Source organism: Polypterus senegalus, chromosome 11 (genome assembly GCF_016835505.1).
Source record: "Polypterus senegalus isolate Bchr_013 chromosome 11, ASM1683550v1, whole genome shotgun sequence".
In the NCBI taxonomy this organism is placed as follows: Eukaryota; Metazoa; Chordata; class Cladistia; order Polypteriformes; family Polypteridae; genus Polypterus; species Polypterus senegalus.
The window spans coordinates 50,890,747-50,913,758 of NC_053164.1; the positions used below are offsets into that span (position 1 = coordinate 50,890,747).

The following is a 23,012-nucleotide window of genomic DNA, read 5'->3' on the forward strand; positions in this document are numbered from 1 at the left end:
ATTCTAACCTGAGCACATGCTGGCTTTTGTTACATACTAAATATGGCATGATTGAAGGACTAAAAGTGACTTTAAAACTTGACAACTAACACATATTTTTCTTGGTGCCCATTAACAGAAATAAATCTGTTTCCATTTTTCTGTATGTTATCAGTTCCACACCATTATAGATTACTATTATTAAAAATGACACAAAACCTCTGAATGGTTTAAGAAATATTTATTTTAAAAAAATCACAAAAAAAGAAAAATGTGTACAAAGTGTCAAAATAGTCAAAACTGGAATTAACATCAAAAAACTGCATTATATACAAAAATATTATCTACAGCAGCTGCAGAAAAGGGCAAAACGCCCCATTCAACCTCAATATTAAATACATACAACTATTAACAGCCTCCACATATAAAACATAGTGTTTTATGTACATAATAGAAAGCATATCTTGTGAGAAACAAAAACACTGGCAGTAGTGTCACTTTCTCACCCAATTTTAAATGCACAGCAGAATGGAGTAGACGTGAATGCAAAATAAAGAGCCATTGCAGATGCTGTGACAGTGTCCATGTACTGAATGGTGCCACAGTGCTTTTTGTCTGCAAGTCACAGGTGCATTTCGAAGGAGTTTTAATCAACTTAATTAGGATTACATTGAGACAAAGTGACAGACAATCAGATGAGCTGACATTTTTTTTTGGGTTGTTGCTTTTCTGTGGTTGCATGTACATGTTTAAGTCAAAATTGCTTTCAGTAACTTTACATACCAAATGGATATAATTCAAACTTGATTTATTGATTAATTTAATTTCTAAGATTAATTTCTTTTAATGTAAGTTAGTGTGTTCTGCCACCTAAACCATTTGTGAGTAATTCTGCCTAATGTATTTAAGGACAACCACAATTCTTATTGACTTACATGTGAGATTTTGCCAGGATCACTAGTTAATCTGTCAACTGCTTTGTAAAACACACCTTTGGACAATAATGTCAAGTGGTGGGGTGTTTTACAGGTTTAATAATTTTTAAAGGTGGACCCATAAAGCTTGGTGAAAGTTGACATTAGTTTTTCATTTTAAACATAATGCATTCAGTTGTCAAAAGCATGAGCTTCACAAAAAGTAACTTTTAGTGAGTGAAATAGGGAATGAACTTTCACTCTTAATCTCTATTGTAGACTTTGAAAAACTCCCCTGATTCAGGAGTTGGCAGAAGTTAGGGATTTACAAATTCCTCAATTGCTGAAGGCCAACCTTGGTTTGAGAGAATATTTAAAAGTGGGAGGTAGAGATGATCCCAGGCCACAATCCCAGGACCACATAGGCCATAGCATTAGTTGTCCTGCCAGTCTGTTTGGAGCAGGAACTCTAACTGGCATTGCTGCTTACTATTCAGACACCTCCTTCGAAGGAAAGACATTCAAACCACTTTTACGAGACTGAGATCTGATAATCCATGAATGGAAGGAGGTGGAAAGGAAAAAGTCACCAAAGCAGAGCACTAAATTGGTGGTGCACCAAGTCAAGAGTGATGCTGTGTGCATCTAGAAGTATTATTTCTCTGTGTGTCTTTTAAGCGTAGTCTGCCAGAGCCTCAACAATCAGACCAGCTCATCAAGTAGCGTCCCAATGCTTGGTGGCTGCTCTTGTGGTCCTCTTATTGGTTTGTTGCACATTGGACACACACATCGAACTTCTAGCCATTTCACCAAACACCTGAAAAACAAAAAATCACCATTGTTAGTGATCTTTAGAGTCAGTGCATTATATGTCTGTTGGCCAGATAGCTTTAATATTGTAGTTTGAAAGGGGCCACTTTTAACAGTATGGCAGAAGTCTCAGTAGTTATAGTTTTGTGTCTCTGTACATATTTGCAGCAATATTCTTTAGTGGTTATAGCTGATACAATTTAATAAGACTTGTAGGCTCATAACATGCTTTAAAATTAAGATGACTTACAAATAATGAGTCTGAAACAAATATAATATGGATATTAGTGTATATGTTTAGCTTTAATTAAACTTGTATGCAACAGTAATCTTGGTTACATTCCTAACAATAAGTAATGTTGGTCATAAAAAAGGAATGCTTCAAGTTCAATCCTTATCTCTAGTTTAAATAAGATAATGGAATTTTTTGTTAAAAATAAGACAACAGAATTAAGCTTTTATGAAAAAATACTCTAACTGACGGCCAGCATTAATTTATACTGAAGATGCTGACCTATGGTAAGCGGGCTTTGGAAAAGATCTAAATGTTTACGTTAACACGGCAGTTTAATCTTCCAGGCAGTTTAAAGAAGTGATTAAATGACTATACTGTAAGCAGATACATACAATCACTCATCCACTTTCTGAATATGGTTTGTTCATGTCAGGGACACAGGAAGATAGGGCCAATGGTACTATTGGTAGCAGAATTGGGTACAAGGAAGGGGTCAGCTCTGGATGGTATGCTAGTCCATTGCAAGGTACACTAATCTGCCTGTGCATACACACCTTCAATGCATATAATGTTAATTTCCAGTTGCCATTTAACCTAGCCTGCACATATGAGATGTGGCATAAAACCAAAACATAATAAGCTAAGTAAAAACTAAGCTAAGCTGAAAAATTGTTTTGAAACTGTCATACAGTATGGTGACCACAGAGCTACCATTCCAAATAAATACATTCTTAATTTGTATCTTATGATCTTTGGGCATTTTGTGTCTAAACACAAGGCATTATCAGAGTAGTCAATTTCCACAGTGTGACATAACTATTTTGCTATGAAGGCAGCCACTGGAAGGCTCTTTTTTTCTTTTTTTAATTTAACCTTTTTGTTTACTTTTTTGACATTTATACGGTAGATATCTCACCTCCTCCTCACCAAATTCTGTGAAGGCAATAAAAACCTCCAGTTTAAATTTCTTAAAGCAAGGACAGAAAGAGCTAACTGTTACAAGTAGTGCTTCAATGCCACTCATATATCCCCTGGTAGGCTTGTGCATTGCGACTCACCTCCTGTGAAAGGCATGTTGGCATGGCAACACTCCCAGCTCATCTTTCACTTTAAAGTCTTCCAGGCAAACAGCACAGGTCTGCTATAGGAGAGAGGAATGGGTTGCAAGATGAGTGAAAATGTGGCTAGACATACAGATTATCTATGCGGCTCACTTCAAACTCAACTTTTACAACTCCCTCAGTTTACCTTTAAAATGGGACAAGGCTCACCATACACATGTTTACAAGAGGGACTATTGCTGTGTGGAATTCTGGAAACTAAACTCAACTGCTTGGTTTGACAAAGCATACAGAACAAATACTGAAGATGAATTTTTGAGGAGAATTTTATGGCCTATAAGTTTATAATAAAGATTTAAAAAAAGTGTGCACCTCAAATTCAAATTCTAATCAGTGTTGTTGGTGTTCCTATGATTAAGTTATAGATTGCTTTATAATGAATGACTCAAGTGTGCATGTGTGCACCTAAAATGTCAGTACCATTTTCTTGCTAAGCTGAAATATACAATACTAGATACAGATCTTAAGAAATTTTGAAGAAACGGAGAACAAAGCTGAGCATCTGGAAGTATCCAGAAACATTATTATTATGAGTAATGTGGTAGAGGGTATTTTTTTGTTTATTTTGGACAGCTGCTTTAGCAACATACCACTAGTAAACTAATCTCAGCTCTCATGAAAGCTTTTGTGTAAACAAATAAAGGTGCTACAATTTTAAAAATATCAGGCAAACCATTTCATTTATTTCTTAAAAAATGCTCACGTCTGTATTTCCATTATACAAACCTTTAGCACAGAAATGGTCACAAGAGTTATTTGACATTTGGCATGATGATAAAACTGTATAAATCAACAGTGCAACTGCAGAATTTGAAGCAACTGAGTGGGAATACTGTATGTACTGCTCCTAATAATGCTCTGAAAATAATTTTTTGCATAAATACTTTAGGATATCGGTAATAGATGAGAGAGCATTGAATAAACTGTTGCGGTTGAAGCAGATGAATGCGTTCTATTTGACAAAAAAACTACTTGTAGATTGGAGGCTTACGCCTCACCTCACACTCACTGTGGTACAGAGTGGTACAGAGTAAGTCACTTAAAGTCCTCGTGCTCTCCACTGTAGCAAGGTTGTGTTACTATAACAGAGTTAGAATGGGGACCTGTTACAAGAGCAATGTAGTGATGCCAACCACTCACACTGAAATGGGCCAATAACAGCATCTGAGACTGAAGCACTATTCTTTCTATTTCTCACTCCACAAAACGATGGGGAATGTTAACATCATGAATTTAAATCCAAGGTGAAGACTAGTCTGTGTCACAAAATCCCCTTAACATCCTCCTACACATTTTCCAGTACGTCTGATTCACTGCAGGTTCCTATATCACTTACAAACAGCCATTAGAAGCAAGTTACTTTTCTGCTTGGAAACCCTTGTTGCCATTCATCAGATAGCTCTATATCAAGAAATCTAAAAATGATTTGTACACAGACGAAGCAGATCATGTCACTTAAATGTTTCTTTTTGTGTCCCTATGTTTTAAATAAATCTGATTTACTCTTACTTTTTAATGTACAGTATACTCCATCTTTCAGTGTTTTCTACCTCATCTCTCATCTATCACCTTTTCATATTATCTGCAGTTTTCCATTCTATATAACATTTTCCTCTTTCCTCTTCCCGTGCAGTACACATAGCCCAGTTCCATTCATCAAAACTGATTTCATAACTTTTCAGTATACCTCCAAGCAGCATCAAACAGACAAAGCTGTAGAGAGCTACATGATGCTTTTATAGCATGTATCTGAAAATTAACACTTTGCTTAATCAGACTCATGCTCAGTTTCAATTTTGGTTTAGGCCTCCTAATAAATACAAGCACAGTTTTGTCTTGTGTTGGGGCTGTTGTTGAAATGACTGTTCAAATAATGCAGGAAATTATTTCATGGTGATGGATAAAGTATAATTTACTTTGTAGTTGTCAGTTTGTTCCTAAAGGGAACTAGGGCACAGTTTTAATTTTACCATTTGAAGTGTCAGCATGTTCTCTGCTATAGTGTAATCAAAACTGACAGCAACGCACAGACAATCAACATTTTTAAATTCAAATGTGCTGTAGAGTTAATTTGGTTTTGGACATTATGCTTTTTAGAGGTAAAGGGTGGAAAGAATTAAAGGTTGACCAGAGCAGACATCCTACTGTTGTTGCAGTAATTAGCCACAAACGGGAGGAAGGTACTTATAATCGCTTACTGTTTGCTTATCTCTGGTTAGGAGTGGGAAAGAAACAAAACTTAAATTGAAATTAACTGAAGCCAAATGGCCAGACACATGTGGGAGTTAATATTATTTAAAACAAAGTAGAAATGAACAATGTATAAGGTAAAACTGAAATGAAAGTGTGTTTTTACTTTAAAATATTATCAAGTGTATCCCTAAAATGCTATGTCTAAGGCATTTCCATAGATGCACTGCAAGAAGTAATTTAACATGGAATAGTCATGGACAGGGCACACAATTTTAAATCTCTTTGTAGATCTAGAACTTATAATTCAAGGAAAAACAATGAGTAGATAAAACCCTGTGTAGAGTAAACATGGTCATACAATTATAAAAAACAAAATAGACATGATATCTAGAATGTTTAGAATGTTAAGTTCTTATAAATGCTATAATATGTGAATAAATTATACTGTATAATTAATCAAAAGATATCTGAGTAGCTTCAGAGAAAACCTGCAAGTGTTTCAGGACTGAATTTGTCCACTGCCACCTTAAAGCATTAGTTTCCTTGACAACAGGGACATTCACCTCACAGATAGGAGAGCATGCTAACAGCATTTTCTGCTTCTTTTTTCCTCTACTACATGTAATGTCAAATTATTTATGCTATTGTGGAACATGGCATTTGGCTACTTCTTCTGAAAATGTACCAGCTGACTGTAAAAGAAAGTCTTGTTTTTTAACTTTCCAGTATACCTACCATAATATTCCCTGGTACTGGTTACTGGTATATATTAGCTGATATTTCAGAAGGAAAGTGATTACAAAGTACCAAATTGTAAAAAATATGTTTCTATAGTCTAATATGCTATTTTACAGCAGTACTATAAAAATGCTACCTTCAAAAGCTAGGCCAAAATTCCAGTAACATGAAGCTTAATTTATTATTTTTTTACCAGTATGCAAACTCTTCAATATCAACTGGAAACAAAAATGATGGAAGAGAATCTTACCCCATGAAGATTTAATTTCCTTGCATCTCCTTTCAACACAACCTGAAAAATAAAGGCACAATGCTGGGATGGATGAAAAGACTGCACAGACCTTAGGTACTGTTTGTGTAGAAATGCACTTTTACTTCATTAATTTAACGTACATTTAAAAGAAATAAAGCAGTCTAAGATGTATATTCTCAAATTTCTGTCTAATGTAACCATGCTCAATGGGTAAATTACTGCATTAGCAAAGAAATTTGGCTTTGACAAATTTGAGCTCTTTAGTGGTACTTGCCTGCACTTGATGCTTTTGCTAAGTCAGCTCCACTCTGTGTTCATGAAAACTGTGAAATCTGCCTAAACAAATCAACTTGTGGCGATCTCCACATCAGATACCTTGTAGCATCTCTATAAAATACTTAACATGCCACTGCATCTTCTATACATAATAGATACTAAACTCAAGACACAAACAATGTGGCAAAAACCTAAACTAACAATCAAAATAAGCATCACTTGTACTTCCCAGATACCCTAGTAATGTCTTCCATTCAGATGAATATCACATAATTATCATTTGCAGTGGCTTAAGAATTTCTTCCTCCGTTTTAAACAAAAAAAAAAAAAACCCTGATCAATCAGGCTTTATGTGAAAGTTCTAAATTAGCTCTTAGGTAAATTGAAATCAAAGAACCCCCAGACAGGTTCTACTGAATGAGAGTCACCGAACCTCCAAAATATATATTTTTTGGAAAACTTCACTACTGTTGCACAAACTTTTAGTGGTTCTCAAACCTTATCTCTCTATTATAAAAAAAATCTTGAAAGGAGATGAGACATGATTTTCTCAGAGAGACACTTTCATGTCCTGCGATATGAGACTTTGTGCCAAGAGATTTAACTACGCCCGGGGCCGGAAATAAAAGACAAAGAGTAAATGACAAAGTAGAATGTCGTAAAGAATTCAAAAACGTTGGCGCAGTACACATGCAGAGCAGGTTAGAGATAATGGAAGTACGAAAAGTCTCAAAAAAGGATAGTAAAAATTGCATTAGCACAAACAAACTGAAACTATTACTCTGTGAAATAACGAAACAGCAAAAAGAGATTGAATATATTGTTTGGATTTAAACTTTAAGTCAGAGACTTGTACATCGTCTAATTCGTGTTGGCATCAGGGAAAAAAAAGTTGTGTTTCTTCCCAATGAAGAGGCGTATCCACGAGAATTAAAAGATTTGTTGTTTGGTGAAAGTGAAATAGCGTAGTGAACATGTATGTTGGCAAGTGAAGCAAGCAGGAGACGAAGCCCCTAGTTATCAAAAAAATATTCAGTGTCTTTCCAGAGATAGATCAAGCTACCCTGTCACAATAAATTATTTAGCATGTAATATTTTCTGGTAATTGAATTCAGAAAATAAATTATGAGAAATATGGCAGAATAAATTAGTATAATGGGTGGGTTGGAGCTAGAGTTTGGAAGAATAAAAGAATTAGGAAAAAAAACAAATAGTAAAATTAAACAGCAATTATGAGGGATGAGTAAGATAAAAAGAAAAAAGAATACACACAAGGGGTTACTTTTTAAACAGTGTCCTTACCTCCTTGTAGCCAAACCGTTCATTCTGTGCCTGATGTCTCAGTTTGCTGAAAAAGAGGGATGGATTGATTGTATGTATAATGCTGTTACACAACTTTTATATTTGTTTTCTGATCTGCTGGTGTCTGTTTGGTGTTTTACACAAGTACATTGTGCTCTAGTTTCCCCTCACCCTTCAATGTCATTTTAATTCATGTTAAGAGATGTGAATATGCATTAATTGCTAAGGAGCTGACTGGCACTTAGTTTGCTGACAGTTTTCATTTTCATAGCAGCAGTAGCAGCTGGTGGTCCAAAAAGGAGAAAGAGGTGAATCCAAAAATTTCTAGCAAGGTACCAATCTTTTAACTTATTGATGAAAAGACTTCTGAAACTCTTTAAGAAAATATATTGCAAACAAATGAAAGTGCTAATACAATATCTTATTTGTGAAACCCATTACTTAATTCTGCCTTTTTGCAGCCTAACATTTTGATATATTATCCACATTGCTGTTTAATAACATTCCACATTGAATGAAATGTGCTGAATTTCGTGTAGTTTACTAGTCTAATTTTTGTTTCAATTGTAAACTCTTAAATTCATTGTAAAACACTTTGTAATAGTTACTGCTTTTAAAGATGCTACATACAATAAAGGGTGAGTGACTCAGAGCCATCAATACCAACAACATTATAGTAATAAAAGGGATATCACAATGCACCATACCACTAATATAAATAATTTTATAATAAAATCAGAAGTAAAAAAGAAACCACCTACTCACAAATTGCCCAAGGTTACAATGAAATGAGTTACGTTTTTTAACCAGCCTGTGTTGCAATGCAAAGAGCATGTAAGTGCTGCTCAAATACACTACTTTAAGAAATCGCTCGTCATGAAAGTTAACATGAATAGAATGATACAATAAGAAACCCTATATACCAGTATAAGGACCTTACATATTTATTCAAAAGTTTACCCTGTTAATTCCATTTTGATTTTTGTTCCACATGCTTTCAATCAGCTTCCACCTCGTTATAGGCACCATGCTTTAACCTATATTTTTCATCTGATAAATTGAAAAGACATAACAAAAGCCTTTTAGCGTCAATATTTTACTTTTGTCTTTTTATTTTTAAACTCAGCTATTGTCTTTTGTACTTTGGTGCATTCTTGTTTACTGTTATCAAACACAATGGCAAATGGGTCTGAAAATGGCCTTCATTGGTAGGGAAAGAAACTTACTGATCCTCTTTAATGTTAACAATTTTCAGCAGAATAGGGTGACTGGCAGCTATAAAGTCACCCTTTCTGTGTGTCTATGGATGGGTGAGTGTTCCCTATGATGGACTGGTGTATTTTCCTGTGTTGGCTCCTGTCTTGTAAGCAATGGACAGTTTAATTGGCCCTGGCATCCAAACAAAAACTAACTGAATAAAAAGGTAAAAATTCTGACTGGAATACATTTCCCCTTAAATTCCAACATTGTCCTTCGAGTATGTGACTGACCCTTTAACTTGATGAATTCTGCTGTTCAATGTTACCAATTTTGTTACCAATTTTGTTCACTAGGTCCCCACTAATGTTTAAGAAAAAAAAATGTTTATTTCCTTTATCCCAAAACAGTAACTGAATAAATGAATGGGTGTGTAGATGAATGTGAGGGAAAGATTGGCTCCAGCAGACCCCCGTGACCCTGTGTTAGGATATAGCGGGTTGCATAATGCCTGTAGGATAAAGACTGCCAGCCTGGGTAATGAGACACACTTGTGCTAGCTCCAATTGAAACACTTTGTTTTTGTTTTTACTTCCTGATGTCATACATTTTTTCTGCTATCTGAAGTTCACGTACAATTTTCTTTCCTTTTAATATTAAATGTTGGTGCTCTGTTATGTGCATTTCCTGAACATTTTCAGTTTTTTGCTTTATTTTTTCACCTTGTTTTGAAGGTCTGCAAACTGGTGTTTGGAGGAACTAAGATCTACTATACTAAAGCTTAAGGACTGAATCACTCTATCAACAAAGTCAATTCTCTCTGAAACATAATTTGAGATTAATACATTTTAATTAAAATTAGGACTGAGGCAAATAAATTCCCAGTTGGCCAGTTCTCAGGAATAAAGTAATTTAGAAACAGAGTAACGTTGCCCTATACTTCTAACTGTAAATCTGTGTTTAAAACACGTTAGTATTCAAGTTGGGTTTGATCTAATCAGATCAGAACAATTGATCTTTAAATCTTTCATTGTGACTTAGAAACACAGTGATAAAGCTAGCACAATTCTAATATTTCAAACATGCCAGTCAGCCTCCTAGCATTATCACTAGTATCTACAAATCAATAGTATGTCGGCACTGTGTATCACAGACACAAAGAAAATCAATAAACAGCTAAACTCATCTAATCTTGTGCTTTATATATATTACTCATACTTCATAATTTTAGAATCTTTCTTTTCTTACTGTTGACTCTCATAATAGGAGTTGACTAAGTTTTATTACTGTGGACACAGGGAGGGATTCTACTTTGCCGTAGCTTTAGCAGAGTGAAATCCCTGCATTATAAAGATTTAAAAATTCTTGGTAGAGTTTCCCAGTAGTCTCAACTCAGTTCTATTTGTTATTTCATTTGGCCTCATGTTTCATGCAAAGTGCAATCAGAGTTACTTTAATGCTGGTAACCTGCTCAAAACTGTACAGCATATAACATAAACTTTTTTTGATGCAGAATATTTTGATCTTGTAGTATATTAGAACTATTATGATGAGAACATTTCCAGAATAGCTTATCAGTTTTTTTTATTTATCCAACACCTAATTATACCATCTTAACAGCACCACTACTTTCTGAGATGTCTGAGGGTAGTTGACATTTTCTCATCTGCTCTCATGATCTACTACTACACATCCACAGTAGAGCTCATACTTACACCCTCATCCTCTACCTTCTCAAATAAAGACAGTAAAGCACTGCAAAGGAAGGTGAGGGTACCTCAGAAAATTACTTGCACCCAAGTTGCCTTCTGCTTACAACATATATGACACTTACTGCCTTAATATGCAAATTGCATAATTAAAGAATTCGGCCATCTTGAATAGTTGCTTTAGTTACTCTGCCCTTTTGTATATGTTGCATGCAAGTAAGAATTTCACTGTACTATGGACACATGAGAATAAAATGTTCATCTAAGCCTGCCAATGACAAATTTCCAAAAAAATATTGGATGACGAAGAAGGTCACTGGTGAATGCAACATAAAAATGCCTTGGTGAATTTCGACAATTATCAGGTAAGACAGAAATTTCAAGGTAAGGTAGTAATATTTGCTAATCAAATTGCTGGAGAGAGGCAACATGTTGCACGTTGATTAGCACATGCAAGTAAAACTTCCACTGTACAGTGTATAGTAAAGAAATACACAGAACCAAATGATCATAAACTACTACCTTACTATTACTATCAACCAGGTTCAGTTCTTACCATTATAACTTTTTACTTCACATTCTTTAAAACTGTGGTTTACAATCAAAACACAGTTGGCTGCATGATGACTAAAAAAATAATATTTTACTGATTTAGTACTTTAATATTGAAATAATTAAATCAGATACTACATATACACCACATTATAGTATGAGCAAATAAGGATCACTAAAACCAAATGTCACTTAAAAGATTATGCTATATTTAGGAGGCTTCTTGCTGCTTTGTCTCAAACATGTAACAGCAGAAGTGGAGGTACACTGAAGAGAGAAACCAAGAATTTTTTTCTCTAAAAAATGGTGGTAGGAATTTAAAAAAACACCAAATCACAGCTAAGATAGATAACCTGGAAATTTAAAAATGGACACAGATGATATTAGGATCCATTAGCTGTGAAGTCTTATAAAGGTAGCTATTATTTTTATTTTGAAGTGTGTTGCCAAGTAAAGGTACAGTAGCTTACACTTTATCACAGCAATGCTAAATGCAGTTGTACAAGCTATGGTGGCTTGCAAGGTGTAAAATACATTATTTCCCTCATATACTTTGAGGTCCTGTCACCCAAATTCTCTTTTGCACTTAGCTTATCAGACTTTTAGTCTATCAGTAGCTCAATGAGCTAAGATGGCAAATAGCTGGGTCGAGGGTGTGGCCTAAATCAATTCCCACTGCCGTGTCCTCCTGCAACCTTAGCAACCCTAAGGGAGAAGTTGTACTGACATTGTCCTGAGACAGCAGATCAACCTAGAGACTTCTCTAATGGAGTCACATCAAGGCACAGATATATCTGCCTTAAAATGGTGCCCTTTTAAATCCCTAAAAAGGGCTAGGATTTACATTAAGTCCTACATTGTTCTGTAAGTACTGTGTATGAAGACTGCATTCTAGAAATGTCTGAGCAGAGAACACCACAGAACATACAGCTGAAGAATGTAAGTGTTTGAAGACATTTTCAAAAGCTAAAGCCTCAGTCCAGGGTGGATTTTCGGCAGCTTAAGTTTGGAGGGAGAGATACATGATGTAGTATTTTGGACTGAAATAGACTTTCTCCAGAGGCAGGCTGCTGACATCAACTCATTCTATGAGAATTACATGTAAATCCTGCTTCAGATTATCAAGTGTACTATCAAAAAGTACCCTTTACCAGTTACAGTATGGGTCTTTGTAATAAAGCTTCCATAAGTAAAGGATTGATTGATAAAGCATTAAAATCAGGAAAGTCAGCAAATGTATAAAACTTTCAGTAAAATATCCGATTTTCATGTAATTGAAACAATGTGAGAAATTTTATTCAAAACACATTTGTTTATATAATGCATGTATATCACTGATACAGGTATACAAGTCTTTAGAGAGTGTGCCAAATTTTAAAAGGTTTGTATTTAGGTAGGGGGAAAATGTATGGTTAATTTGTAAAGCTGCAATTGATGGTATTTTCATCAGAAAGTTTTCTTGCTTGGCTATTGAGTATGTTGTAAAGGATTCCTCACTTCAAGCAGATATGTTATGAATTAGTCTAATCTATATGAAGGTGTTGAATCTTGCACCCATAATGGATTTATTTATTTGCACTTTTCTAATCCCTTTTGCCTATTTTAGTCTTTAATTGGATCCTTCCTAGTTCCCTTTCTAAACCTTCTCCTACTCTCAGGTGTACATTCTCCTAATACATTAAAGCCCAATTTTCAGAACAGTACTTAGTAACAGCTTCTGTGCATGGAGATGCTTCTCCAACTCTTAGCAGAAAAAAAAGTTGAATTAGAAACTTTACTAAAGTCAGACCTGTCATTGTGTCCTTATGTTTTGTACATTATAAGGTACAATATTTTATATAGCTTGATGTTGTCTGGTTAACTGGGGTGAGAAAGGTAAACCAATTACCCAAAAATAACATTTTTGAAAATGCAATCTATAAATCTCTTGAGCTTTTTAAACGTTTTGATCACCATAACCAGTTACATAAAACAAATTAGCAAATTGTCACTAATGTAAAAATAAAAATTAAGAGAAAGACAACCTATGGCTGTCCAGAACAGTAGCACACTGTCTGGAAAGAGGTATTTTCCCTCCTATTCATTAAAGAAACATTAAATGGCTTGACAAAAATATATGCTGAGTTGTGTCACAAAAGCAAAATGTTCTCCTGTACTAATTCCTTCACATTATATGGCTAAGGTTTAAATATAATAATACTGACTTCCCCAATTTTAAAGGTGTATACCTTGGCAACAGACAGTACCTGCTCTGAGAAGTGCATCCATTGTTTTTTTTTTTAGGTTTTTTTTTAGTTTTAGATTATTTAGTTTTTCTTTGAAAACCTCTTTTTCTACATACAGGTAGTAATGGTGATGTGTTTAATAGTTCTCATAGGGGTCTGTTTAATAAGTGAGCATGACCTATAATGGAGAGGCAACCTATTCACAGTTTATTCCTGCCTTGACCCTGAGATTGTTAGGATTATGTCTGGCCCTTCAGGGCCTTAAACTTGGAATAAACAAGCTTAAGAAATTGACAGATACGTTGCATGTGTTTTTGGGGCACATATTGTCATTTATATAAGTTATCATTGGGGTTTGGACAGTGGCACAACGCATAAAAAATCTAAGAGACTAGGTTGAAATCCCAGCCAGCCCCTGCCTATATGAACACATTGTCTCTATGTCTAGCCTAAAGACATTCATGTTAGAATAACTGGCATCCATAAAGTGACTTGGTGTAGGTGAATGCATGACTGTGCCCTCTCTGGGACTGACATTTCTATCATGCAGCAATTGATTTTTGTTATTTTCCTTTAATATTAAATACCATATGCAATGAAATTAAATAAAGAATCATACAAATAAGTACAAATATACCAGTAAGCAGCAGCAGTAATTGTAGTCCAGGTCTCCATAGACGGTCCATTTCAGAAACTTTCATTAACTACTTTTAGATATCAAATAAACTAATTTTTTATCTGAAGGCAGGAATTCATTTTGATTAAATCATGAATCTCAGGAAAAGCTTGGAGCTACCGTGGCTTGATGTTTCAGCAATATTCAAAGTAATTTAAGATTACAGGAATGCAGCTAATTCTATATACTTAAAAATATAAAAACACTTCGCTTACTTATACTCATGCGGATAAATTGCAAAAAAATTCTTTCCTAAGATTGCTTTGAAATGGCTCAGTTGGGTACAATATGGGGCTCAGTCAGTACACTTGAAGAAAGGTTTTGGGGAACAAAGCTACTTCTATTACTGCATATACACACTGGGTGAAAGCAAAGCTTATTTTCTGTCTCAAACATAATACAGTCCATTATCCTTTTTAAATGTACTTTCTGTGGCCTAAGACCTAAAACAACAGATATGAAATATACATGTAGTGCTTGCTTTAGCAGTGAGACATGTTTTGTCCCTCCAATCTGCATTCCTGAATACATAAAAGACTGGTAAGTTATTTTAATTGCAGGACAGAAACTTGTCTTTCTGCAGCATGTACGTAGCACAGCTGAACATCAACTAAATATATGGTAGGCAAACTGATTTCCATATTGGATAACAGCAGTGTTAGTTAAGGCAATGTTTCTATAGACCCTGTCAGATCAAGAGGCACCAAAAATGAAAAAAAAATGCTTGAATATTATTACCACTCATGCATCTATGATGACCACAGAGACAAGCTTTCAATGGTGAAGCTTTGTTTTAAAAACTAGTATATGAAACTAATAATTTAGTACACCTGTGCCTGTAGGTGCACATCACTTGCTTTTTAGTTTGGCTCTTTGCCAGAAACACAGCCACAAAAAGGGTAAAATAAACTGCTGCTTCAAAAGGAGACTGGAGCAACAGAGTTCCCCAAATGGTATATGGATATAGAATATTAGATGGGTGCCACCAACTGAGGTAGATTTTTTCTTACTAAAGCTAAAAATACATAGCAAAGGAGCAGACCCCTAAGGCAAGCTAAGAAATACAGACAAGAGCACAGTAACCACTAAACTTATTTAATGTGTGGGACAAAGAGCCAGGGCTGAAACCAACACAAGTACACTCAACCATACCAAGGAAAGTTCATCACCAGAAAACCAATCAAAGAGGTCACTGACAGCCAGAAGTACATCTATGCCAAGTTAAATTTCAATTCTTAATAGAATGAATAGTAAACAGCTAGCTAAAGTGTTGCTTTCTCATATTTAATTGTTACTGTGTTACAAGAACCAGTAATTACTGTCATGGGTAAGTCCAAACTTTTGCAAGATTTCCCATCTGCATAAATAGAAAGCAGGAGATTATTTCTCATTGCATGACACCTAGACACACAAAAGTGGTGTATTACAGCTGATGATGCTATCAGTCATGTGCTTTTGTGATCATAAAAAAGTTAAAAGACTAGGAGAAAACAGCTACATGAAAAGCTTTAGAATCTACAGTAAATATCTGTTCTGTTTTGAATGCCCACAAATCTTAAAAACAAACAGAAAGGAACCAATTGTGTGTTTCATCTTTGTTTGTCTATCCAGCTTTTTATGCTTACTTATAAGCAATTATCCTGTATCTATAGTACTATGTTTATCAGTTTGTTGCATTTTTCTTTTTCTTAAAAAAATAAGGTTCCCCTAGTTAAATGATTGAAGTCAAATGATCCGAACACCACTACACAGAGAAAAGGAAGGAAAATTATTGCACAAACCTTAATACAATTTTAAATAATAATTGGCTTTAATAAAATAAACAAGTTAATAGTAAATAAAACAATGTAATAATCTAATATGGTTATTATATTAGATTTAAATAATACTAATGTAATAAACTAATGTAAAAACAACCATCATATTTTTATTTTAGACCAGTTATCTGGGTTGCACACATTTTAAAATTTACAATTTTATTCAAATTATTGGTAATAAATCTAGAAATGAGATTTAAATTATTTTAAATAGAATGATTTCAAAGGGAATTAAACCACTGCATAAGTGGCTATATCCAAAAGCAAACTAATGTGGAAACAGAAAAAAAACACACATCAACTCTATCATGGCATTCAACAAAAGATACATAACAGTATCTTATTAAAGGTCATTTGAAAAGAAAACCGGGGAAACTGAAATTAGATACCTATTCCTTACTTTTTACTGGTGAAACCTTGAATGCTATAGGAAAATGTAAATATCATTATTTCATGAAGTGTGCCTCTTCAATCTATTACATTACTTTAAAGAAATTGTAGATGTTTAAGAATCAACACTATATGCCAAGAATGAGGAAACAGGTTTTGCAGGTAACATACAGTCTACAAAATAATATGTGACCTGTCACCATGCCAGTGGCTGAAATTTGAATATATTTGATTTTTGGTGGTGCAGTAAGTAATGTGTTGCTACTTCACACGTCCAGGAGACTGGGTTTGAATCCTAGCTCAGTAGTTGGCCATGCTGAGTCTGCACATTTTCTCTAGGTCCATGTGGGATTTTCTTCAGGTACTCAGGTTTTTCTCACTCAACTTACAGTCAGGCATGTTAGGAATACTGGTGACTCTAAATTGGCTCTCTAGGTGTGTGTGTGTGTTTAATGGGCTGGTGTCATGTCTGGTACTGGCATTTGCTTCTCCAAATCGATGAATTAGATTAATCAGAATTAATGTTTCTAACTCCTCAGTCTTATTGTTATTAACAAGTACTGCTAGTATTACAACATAAGAACATAAGACTTTAACAAACAAGAAGAAACTATTTAGTTCATTGAGTGCATTTATTTAGGTAATGGCTAAATTGTCCCAATATCTCAACCAAATACTTGTCAAGGTTTCTGCTTCCACTACAAGAGTTAGTAGTTTGATCCTGATTCACACAAATATTTGTGTGAAGAAGTGCTTCCTGGTCTCAGTCCTAAATACACTTCCCCTTAATTTCCACTGGTGTCCATGAGTAGATGGTTCATTATTTAATTGAAAGAATTTTGTTGAATCAGTTTTATTGATGCCTTTAAGAATTTTGAAGACCTGAATTAGGTCCCCATGTAGCCTCCTTTGTTTGAGATAAAGAAGGGGGTTAACTCCCTAAGCCTATCAGGGTAGGACATACACATTAGCACTGGGATGCACCTGTTTTCTCTCTTCTTCCCAGCTTGTCCTATGTCCTTTGTGTAGTGTGGTAAGCAGAACTACAGAAAAAACACTAGATGTGTTGTCACTAGCACATTATATTTAAGCATGATGTTCATTGATTTAATATTCAGAACTTTTCACAATATAACCTTACATTTTCAAAATATAACCTAACATATTTGCCTTTTAATTGCTTTTGTGCATTGTCTAGATGATTAAAATGTTGCATCAACATGCATTTACAGTGCATCCGGAAAGTATTCACAGCGCATCACTTTTTCCACATTTTGTTATATTACAGACTTATTCCAAAATGGATTGAATTCATTTTTTTCCTCAGAATTCTACACACAACACCCCATAATGACAGCGTGAAAAAAGTTTACTTAAGGTTTTTGCAAATTTATTAAAAATAAAAAACTGAGAAATCACATGTACATAAGTATTCATAGTCTTTGCCATGAAGTTCAAAACTGAGCTCAGGTGCATCCTGTTTCCCCTGATCATCCTTGAGATGTTTCTGCAGCTTAATTGGAGTCCACCAGTGGTAAATTCAGTTGATTGGACATGATTTGGAAAGGCACACACCTGTCTATATAAGGTCCCACAGTTGACAGTTCATGTCAGAGCACAAACCAAGCATGCAGTCAAAGGAATTGTCTGTAGACCTTCGAGACAGGATTGTCTTGAGGCACAAATCTGGGGAAGGTTACAGAAAAATTTCTGCTGCTTTGAAGGTCCCAATGAGCACAGTGGCCTCCATCATCCATAAGTGGAAGAAGTTTGAAACCACCAGGACTCTTCCTAGAGCTGGCTGGCCATCTAAACTGAGCAATCGAGGGAGAAGGGCCTTAGTCAGGGAGGTGAACAAGAACCCAATGGTCACTCTCTGTCAGAGCTCCAGAGGTCCTCTGTGGAGAGAGGAGAACCTTCCAGAAGGACAACCATCTCTGCAGCAATCCACCAATCAGGCCTGTATGGTAGAGTGGCCAGACGGAAGCCACTCCTTAGTAAAAGGCCCATGGCAGCCCGTCCTGAGTTTTCCAAAAGGCACCTGAAGGACTCTCAGACCATGAGAAACAAAATTCTCTGGTCTGATGAGACAAAGATTGAACTCTTTGGTGTGAATGCCAGGCATCACGTTTGGAGAAAACCAGGCACCACTCATCATCAGGCCAATACCATCCCTACAGTGAAGCATGGTGGTGGCAGCATCATGCTGTGGGGATGTTTTTCAGCGGCAGGAACTGGGAGACTAGTCAGGATAAAGGGAAAGATGACTGCAGCAGTGTACAGAGACATCCTGGATGAAAACCTGCTCCAGAGCGCTCTTGACCTCAGACTGGGGCGACGGTTCATCTTTCAGCAGGACAAAGACCCTAAGCACACAGCCAAGGTATCAATGGAGTGGCTTCAGGTCTACTCTGTGAATGTCCTTGAGTGGCCGAGCCAGAGCCCAGACTTGAATCCGATTGAACATCTCTGGAGAGATCTTAAAATGGCTGTGCACCGATGCTTCCCATCCAACCTGATGGAATTTGAGAGGTGCTGCAAAGAGGAATGGGCGAAACTGGTCAAGGATAGGTGTGCCAAGCTTGTGACATCATAATCAAAAAGACTTGAGGCTGTAATTGCTGCCAAAGGTGCATCGACAAAGTATTGAGCAAAGGCTGTGAATACTTACGTACATGCAATTTCTCAGTTTTTTATTTTTAATAAATTTGCAAAAACCTCAAGTAACCTTTTTTCACGTTGTCATTATGGGGTGTTGTGTGTAGAATTCTGAGGAAAAAAAATAATTTAATCAATTTTGGAATAAGGCTGTAACATAACAAAATGTGGAAAAAGTGATGCGCTGTAAATACTTTCCGGATGCACTGTAGGTCCATAAGTATTTGGACAGTGACACAATTGTCATAATTTTAGCTCTGTACACCACCACAACGGATCTGAATTAAAGCAATCATTTTGTAATTGAAGTGTAGATGCTCAGCTTTAATTTAAGAGTTACCAAAAATATTAAAAAAAAATATTAAATATAAAAATATGAGCCATTTAGGAATAACAACCATTTTTATATACAGTCCCCCTATCTTCAGGGGCTCAAAAGTATTTAGACAACTGACAGACAAGCTGTTCCATAGCCAGGTGGGAGCAGGTTCCCTCATTATTTCATTAACTATTGAGCAGCTAAAGGGTATGGAATTGATTCCAAGTGTGGAATTTGCATTTGAAAGCTGTTGCTGTTGAACTTTCAATATGAGGTCCAAAGATCTGTTCATGCAAGTAAAAACAGACCATCATTAGACAGAGGAAACAAAACAAACCCATTAGAAAGATGGCAGAAACACAAGAAGTGGTCAAATCAACCATCTGGTGCATTTTTAAAAAGAAGGAACATGCTGGTGAGCTCAGCAACTCCAAAAGGCCTGGACAATCATGGAAGACAACTGTGTTAGATGACTGCAGAATTCTTTCCTTGGTGTAGAAAAAACCTTTCATAACATTTAGCCAAACCCACAACACTCTCTGGTAGGTAGGCAGATCACTGCCAAAGTCTGCAATCAAGAGAAAACTTCATGAAAGTAAAGACAGAGGATTTACCACAAAGTGCAAACCACTGGTAAACCTCAAGCTTGGGAAGGGCAGATTAGACTTTGCCAGAAAACATTTTTTGAAAGTCTGTCCAGTTCTGTAACAGTTTTCTTTGGAAAAAGGAAACTAGAATCAATATGATCAAAATGATGGAAAGAGAAGAGTATAGAGAAGAGGAAAAATGGCTCATGATCCGATACGTACCACATCACCTGTGAAACAAGGTGGAGGCAGTGTTTTGGCACAGGCATGCGTGACTGCTAATGGAAGTCGGTTTATTGATATTTATTGATATGACTTCTGGCAGAAGTAGCTGGATGAATTCTGAAGTGTACAGGGCTATACTGTCGCTTAGACTCAGGCAAATGCTGCAAAACAGATAGGACATGCTTCACAGTACAGATGGACAATGAGCTACAATGTACTATGAAAGCAAGTGCTTTTCAATGCAAAATAGTGGAAATGTTTCAAAGGCCAAGTCAATCAACTGACCTCAGCCCAATTGAACATGCATTTCACTTGCTGAAGATAAAACTGATGGCAGAAAGTCCAATGAGCAAGCAGCAACTGAAGACAGCTGCAGTAAAGGCCTAGCAAACTATCACAAGGGTGGAAAACCAGCACTTAGAGATGGCCATGGGTTCAGACTTCAGGCAATCATTGAGTGTAAAGGATTTTCAACCAAATACTGAAAATTATCATTATATTTATGATTATGTTAGCTGGTTCAAATACTTTTGTACCCCTGAACATAGGGAGACCATGTATAAATATGGCTATAATTCTTAAATGGCTCATACAATATTAAATTAAAGCTGAAAGTCTACTCTTCATTCACATAATGATTAGTTTATTTCAAATCCATTGTGGTCTGTACATAGCCAAAATGATAAAAATTGTGTATACTGTCCAAGTAGACTTAAATGTAAACACCTAAATCCAACTCAGAGGCTGCTTCCTGTAAAATGGTGTCTCCCATTTTGTATTTATACTGTAATTAACGTTCCTTTTGCCTATATGGCACTTTGCACTTTTGTAGTAGTAGTGGTAATATGAATATTGTCATGTGTACATAGTCACAAGGGGCTTAGTAGCACGAATGGGACTTCAATATATGTCATCCATTTCCAAAGACATGATCCTTGTCATGGGACCTCCACAAGATATCATCTGCTAAATCCCAAGAGTTGTGGGGCTTATAAAATACCTATGAACAAACAAGAACAACAGCTAATAGGATTTCAAGAGAAAGAAAAATAATAATCTGGCAGAGATGATTTCTTATATGCAAGTGTCAAAACATGGATAAAACACTCAGGGAGTACTGAAACAAGGCCCAAGGTCAATGGTATGGATGGCAGATGAAGCATGTGGGAACAAGAAAAGTACAAGCAATCAGTTCATATGCAGCAATGGGCAGGTGAAATTATCACTTCATTCAACAGGTTTAGATCTATGTGCTATTCTTAGGATACAGCAATAAGGAACTTTGTTAACCTGATGATGACATTCTCTTGCAGTGCTCCAGTATTTTATTTTAGTTTCAGGACTACTGTCTAACCTGGTAGAAATGACTGTCCACTGCATTTTTCCAAACTGACTAAAATGGGACTTAGCTGATGCAAGATGGTCAAGTGAGCAGCCTCACAGCTACACCAAAGAAAGCAGACGAGGTTTGAACATTGTTTTTTATATATTTAACCATTGTGCTTCTACAGAATAGAATGAGGTGAAAGAATCAGGTGTGAGTTAAGAGAAGAGCGATTAGAGTCTGCCCTGACTGTTACTTCTTGGTGAGTTAACAACTCCTCTTCATGTTTAGCTATGGGCAAAAGGACATTTCTGTGTACATGTTTGCTGTCTACATTTACTAGTTTTGCCAGTATTATTAAAATACAGAGTGCACACACCCCCATAGATTGTACAATACAGATGCACTATTTAAATGGCATTTGAAGAAATAAACAACCCAAAAAAACCCACAAGACCTTTTCAGAGTCCTACAATTACTCACTGCAAAGCTAAAAATACCCCCTGGGCTGAGGGAATTGCGATAACATCAAACTTACAATTGTTTAAGTTAGGAAGTATTTATAGTTTGCGGAAGTGCTGGCCTTGGACAGAGGATGTTCACTAATACCGCCTGCAAGCATCTCAGCACAAAAGGAAAAGGCCTAAACTGTGGGCATCCTCATGTCTACCTGCGGGTGTTCTGATTTATGGAGTGGAAATAAAGCACCCAAAGATATCCGCCTACTTAGGCTGAATAATAATATTAATAATAATAATAATAATAATAATAATAGAATAATAATGAGCTTCCCCCATCAGAAAACCACCTATAAAGTCACAGCCTTTCATTGTAGGTAGTTGTATTTGGTTACAAAATGAAGCAGTGTGCAAAGATGCCTATTTACATGACTCACAACTGCAAGTGTAACAGAATTTCCTAAATTCAGCAATAACATTTGAAATGTCATGCTAACAGTATGCAAAATGTGCTCCGAAAGGAGGAGTACATTCTAGATAGATAGACAGACAGACAGACAGACAGACAGACAGACAGACAGACAGATAGATAGATAGATAGATAGATAGATAGATAGATAGACAGATAGATAGATAGATAGATAGATAGATAGATAGATAGATAGATAGATAGATAGATAGATAGATAGATAGATAGATAGATGCTAACTGGATTTTAAGGAGTGAAAGAGACTCCAAAGGAATAAAATATTTACTCAGCAGGGTTTTTCAAGTCAGTCAAGGCAATAAAAAAAAAACTTAAATAAACTACAATGACAATTACACAAATACTATATCCCCAAACATTTATACTACACATCTATATGATAATTTTGTCTTCATAAAAAGACTTTATGCAGCTGCATAGAAACACCACAAGGAAACATTAAAGACTGTGTCATGGTGCAAAAGCAACATACTTGCATTCAGAAAACATTAAGACTTCCATCATTAGTGATAACTTGGAAAGCTCATTATTGAAGAACAGCTTAGTCCCAGAGTGTAAAGTTTAGAG

General features: G+C 35.7%; 1 protein-coding gene across 3 annotated transcripts in view; it reads right to left on the bottom strand.

Annotated features, from left to right (window-relative positions):
• Positions 1-249: 249 nt before the first annotated feature.
• Positions 250-23,012, bottom strand: part of rnf122 (ring finger protein 122) — a 113,842-nt gene continuing 91,079 nt past the window's right edge. For 2 of the 3 annotated variants that reach the window (XM_039768591.1, XM_039768593.1), the window contains 4 exons: positions 7,822-7,867; positions 6,241-6,282; positions 2,997-3,079; positions 250-1,710 (listed from right to left, as the gene is read on the bottom strand). In XM_039768591.1, coding sequence (XP_039624525.1) covers positions 1,596-1,710; positions 2,997-3,079; positions 6,241-6,282; positions 7,822-7,867 — 286 coding nt within the window. In that variant the 3' untranslated portion in view covers positions 250-1,595. The remainder of the gene's footprint in view (positions 1,711-2,996; positions 3,080-6,240; positions 6,283-7,821; positions 7,868-23,012) is intronic. The other variant, XM_039768592.1, reaches the window with a different exon arrangement.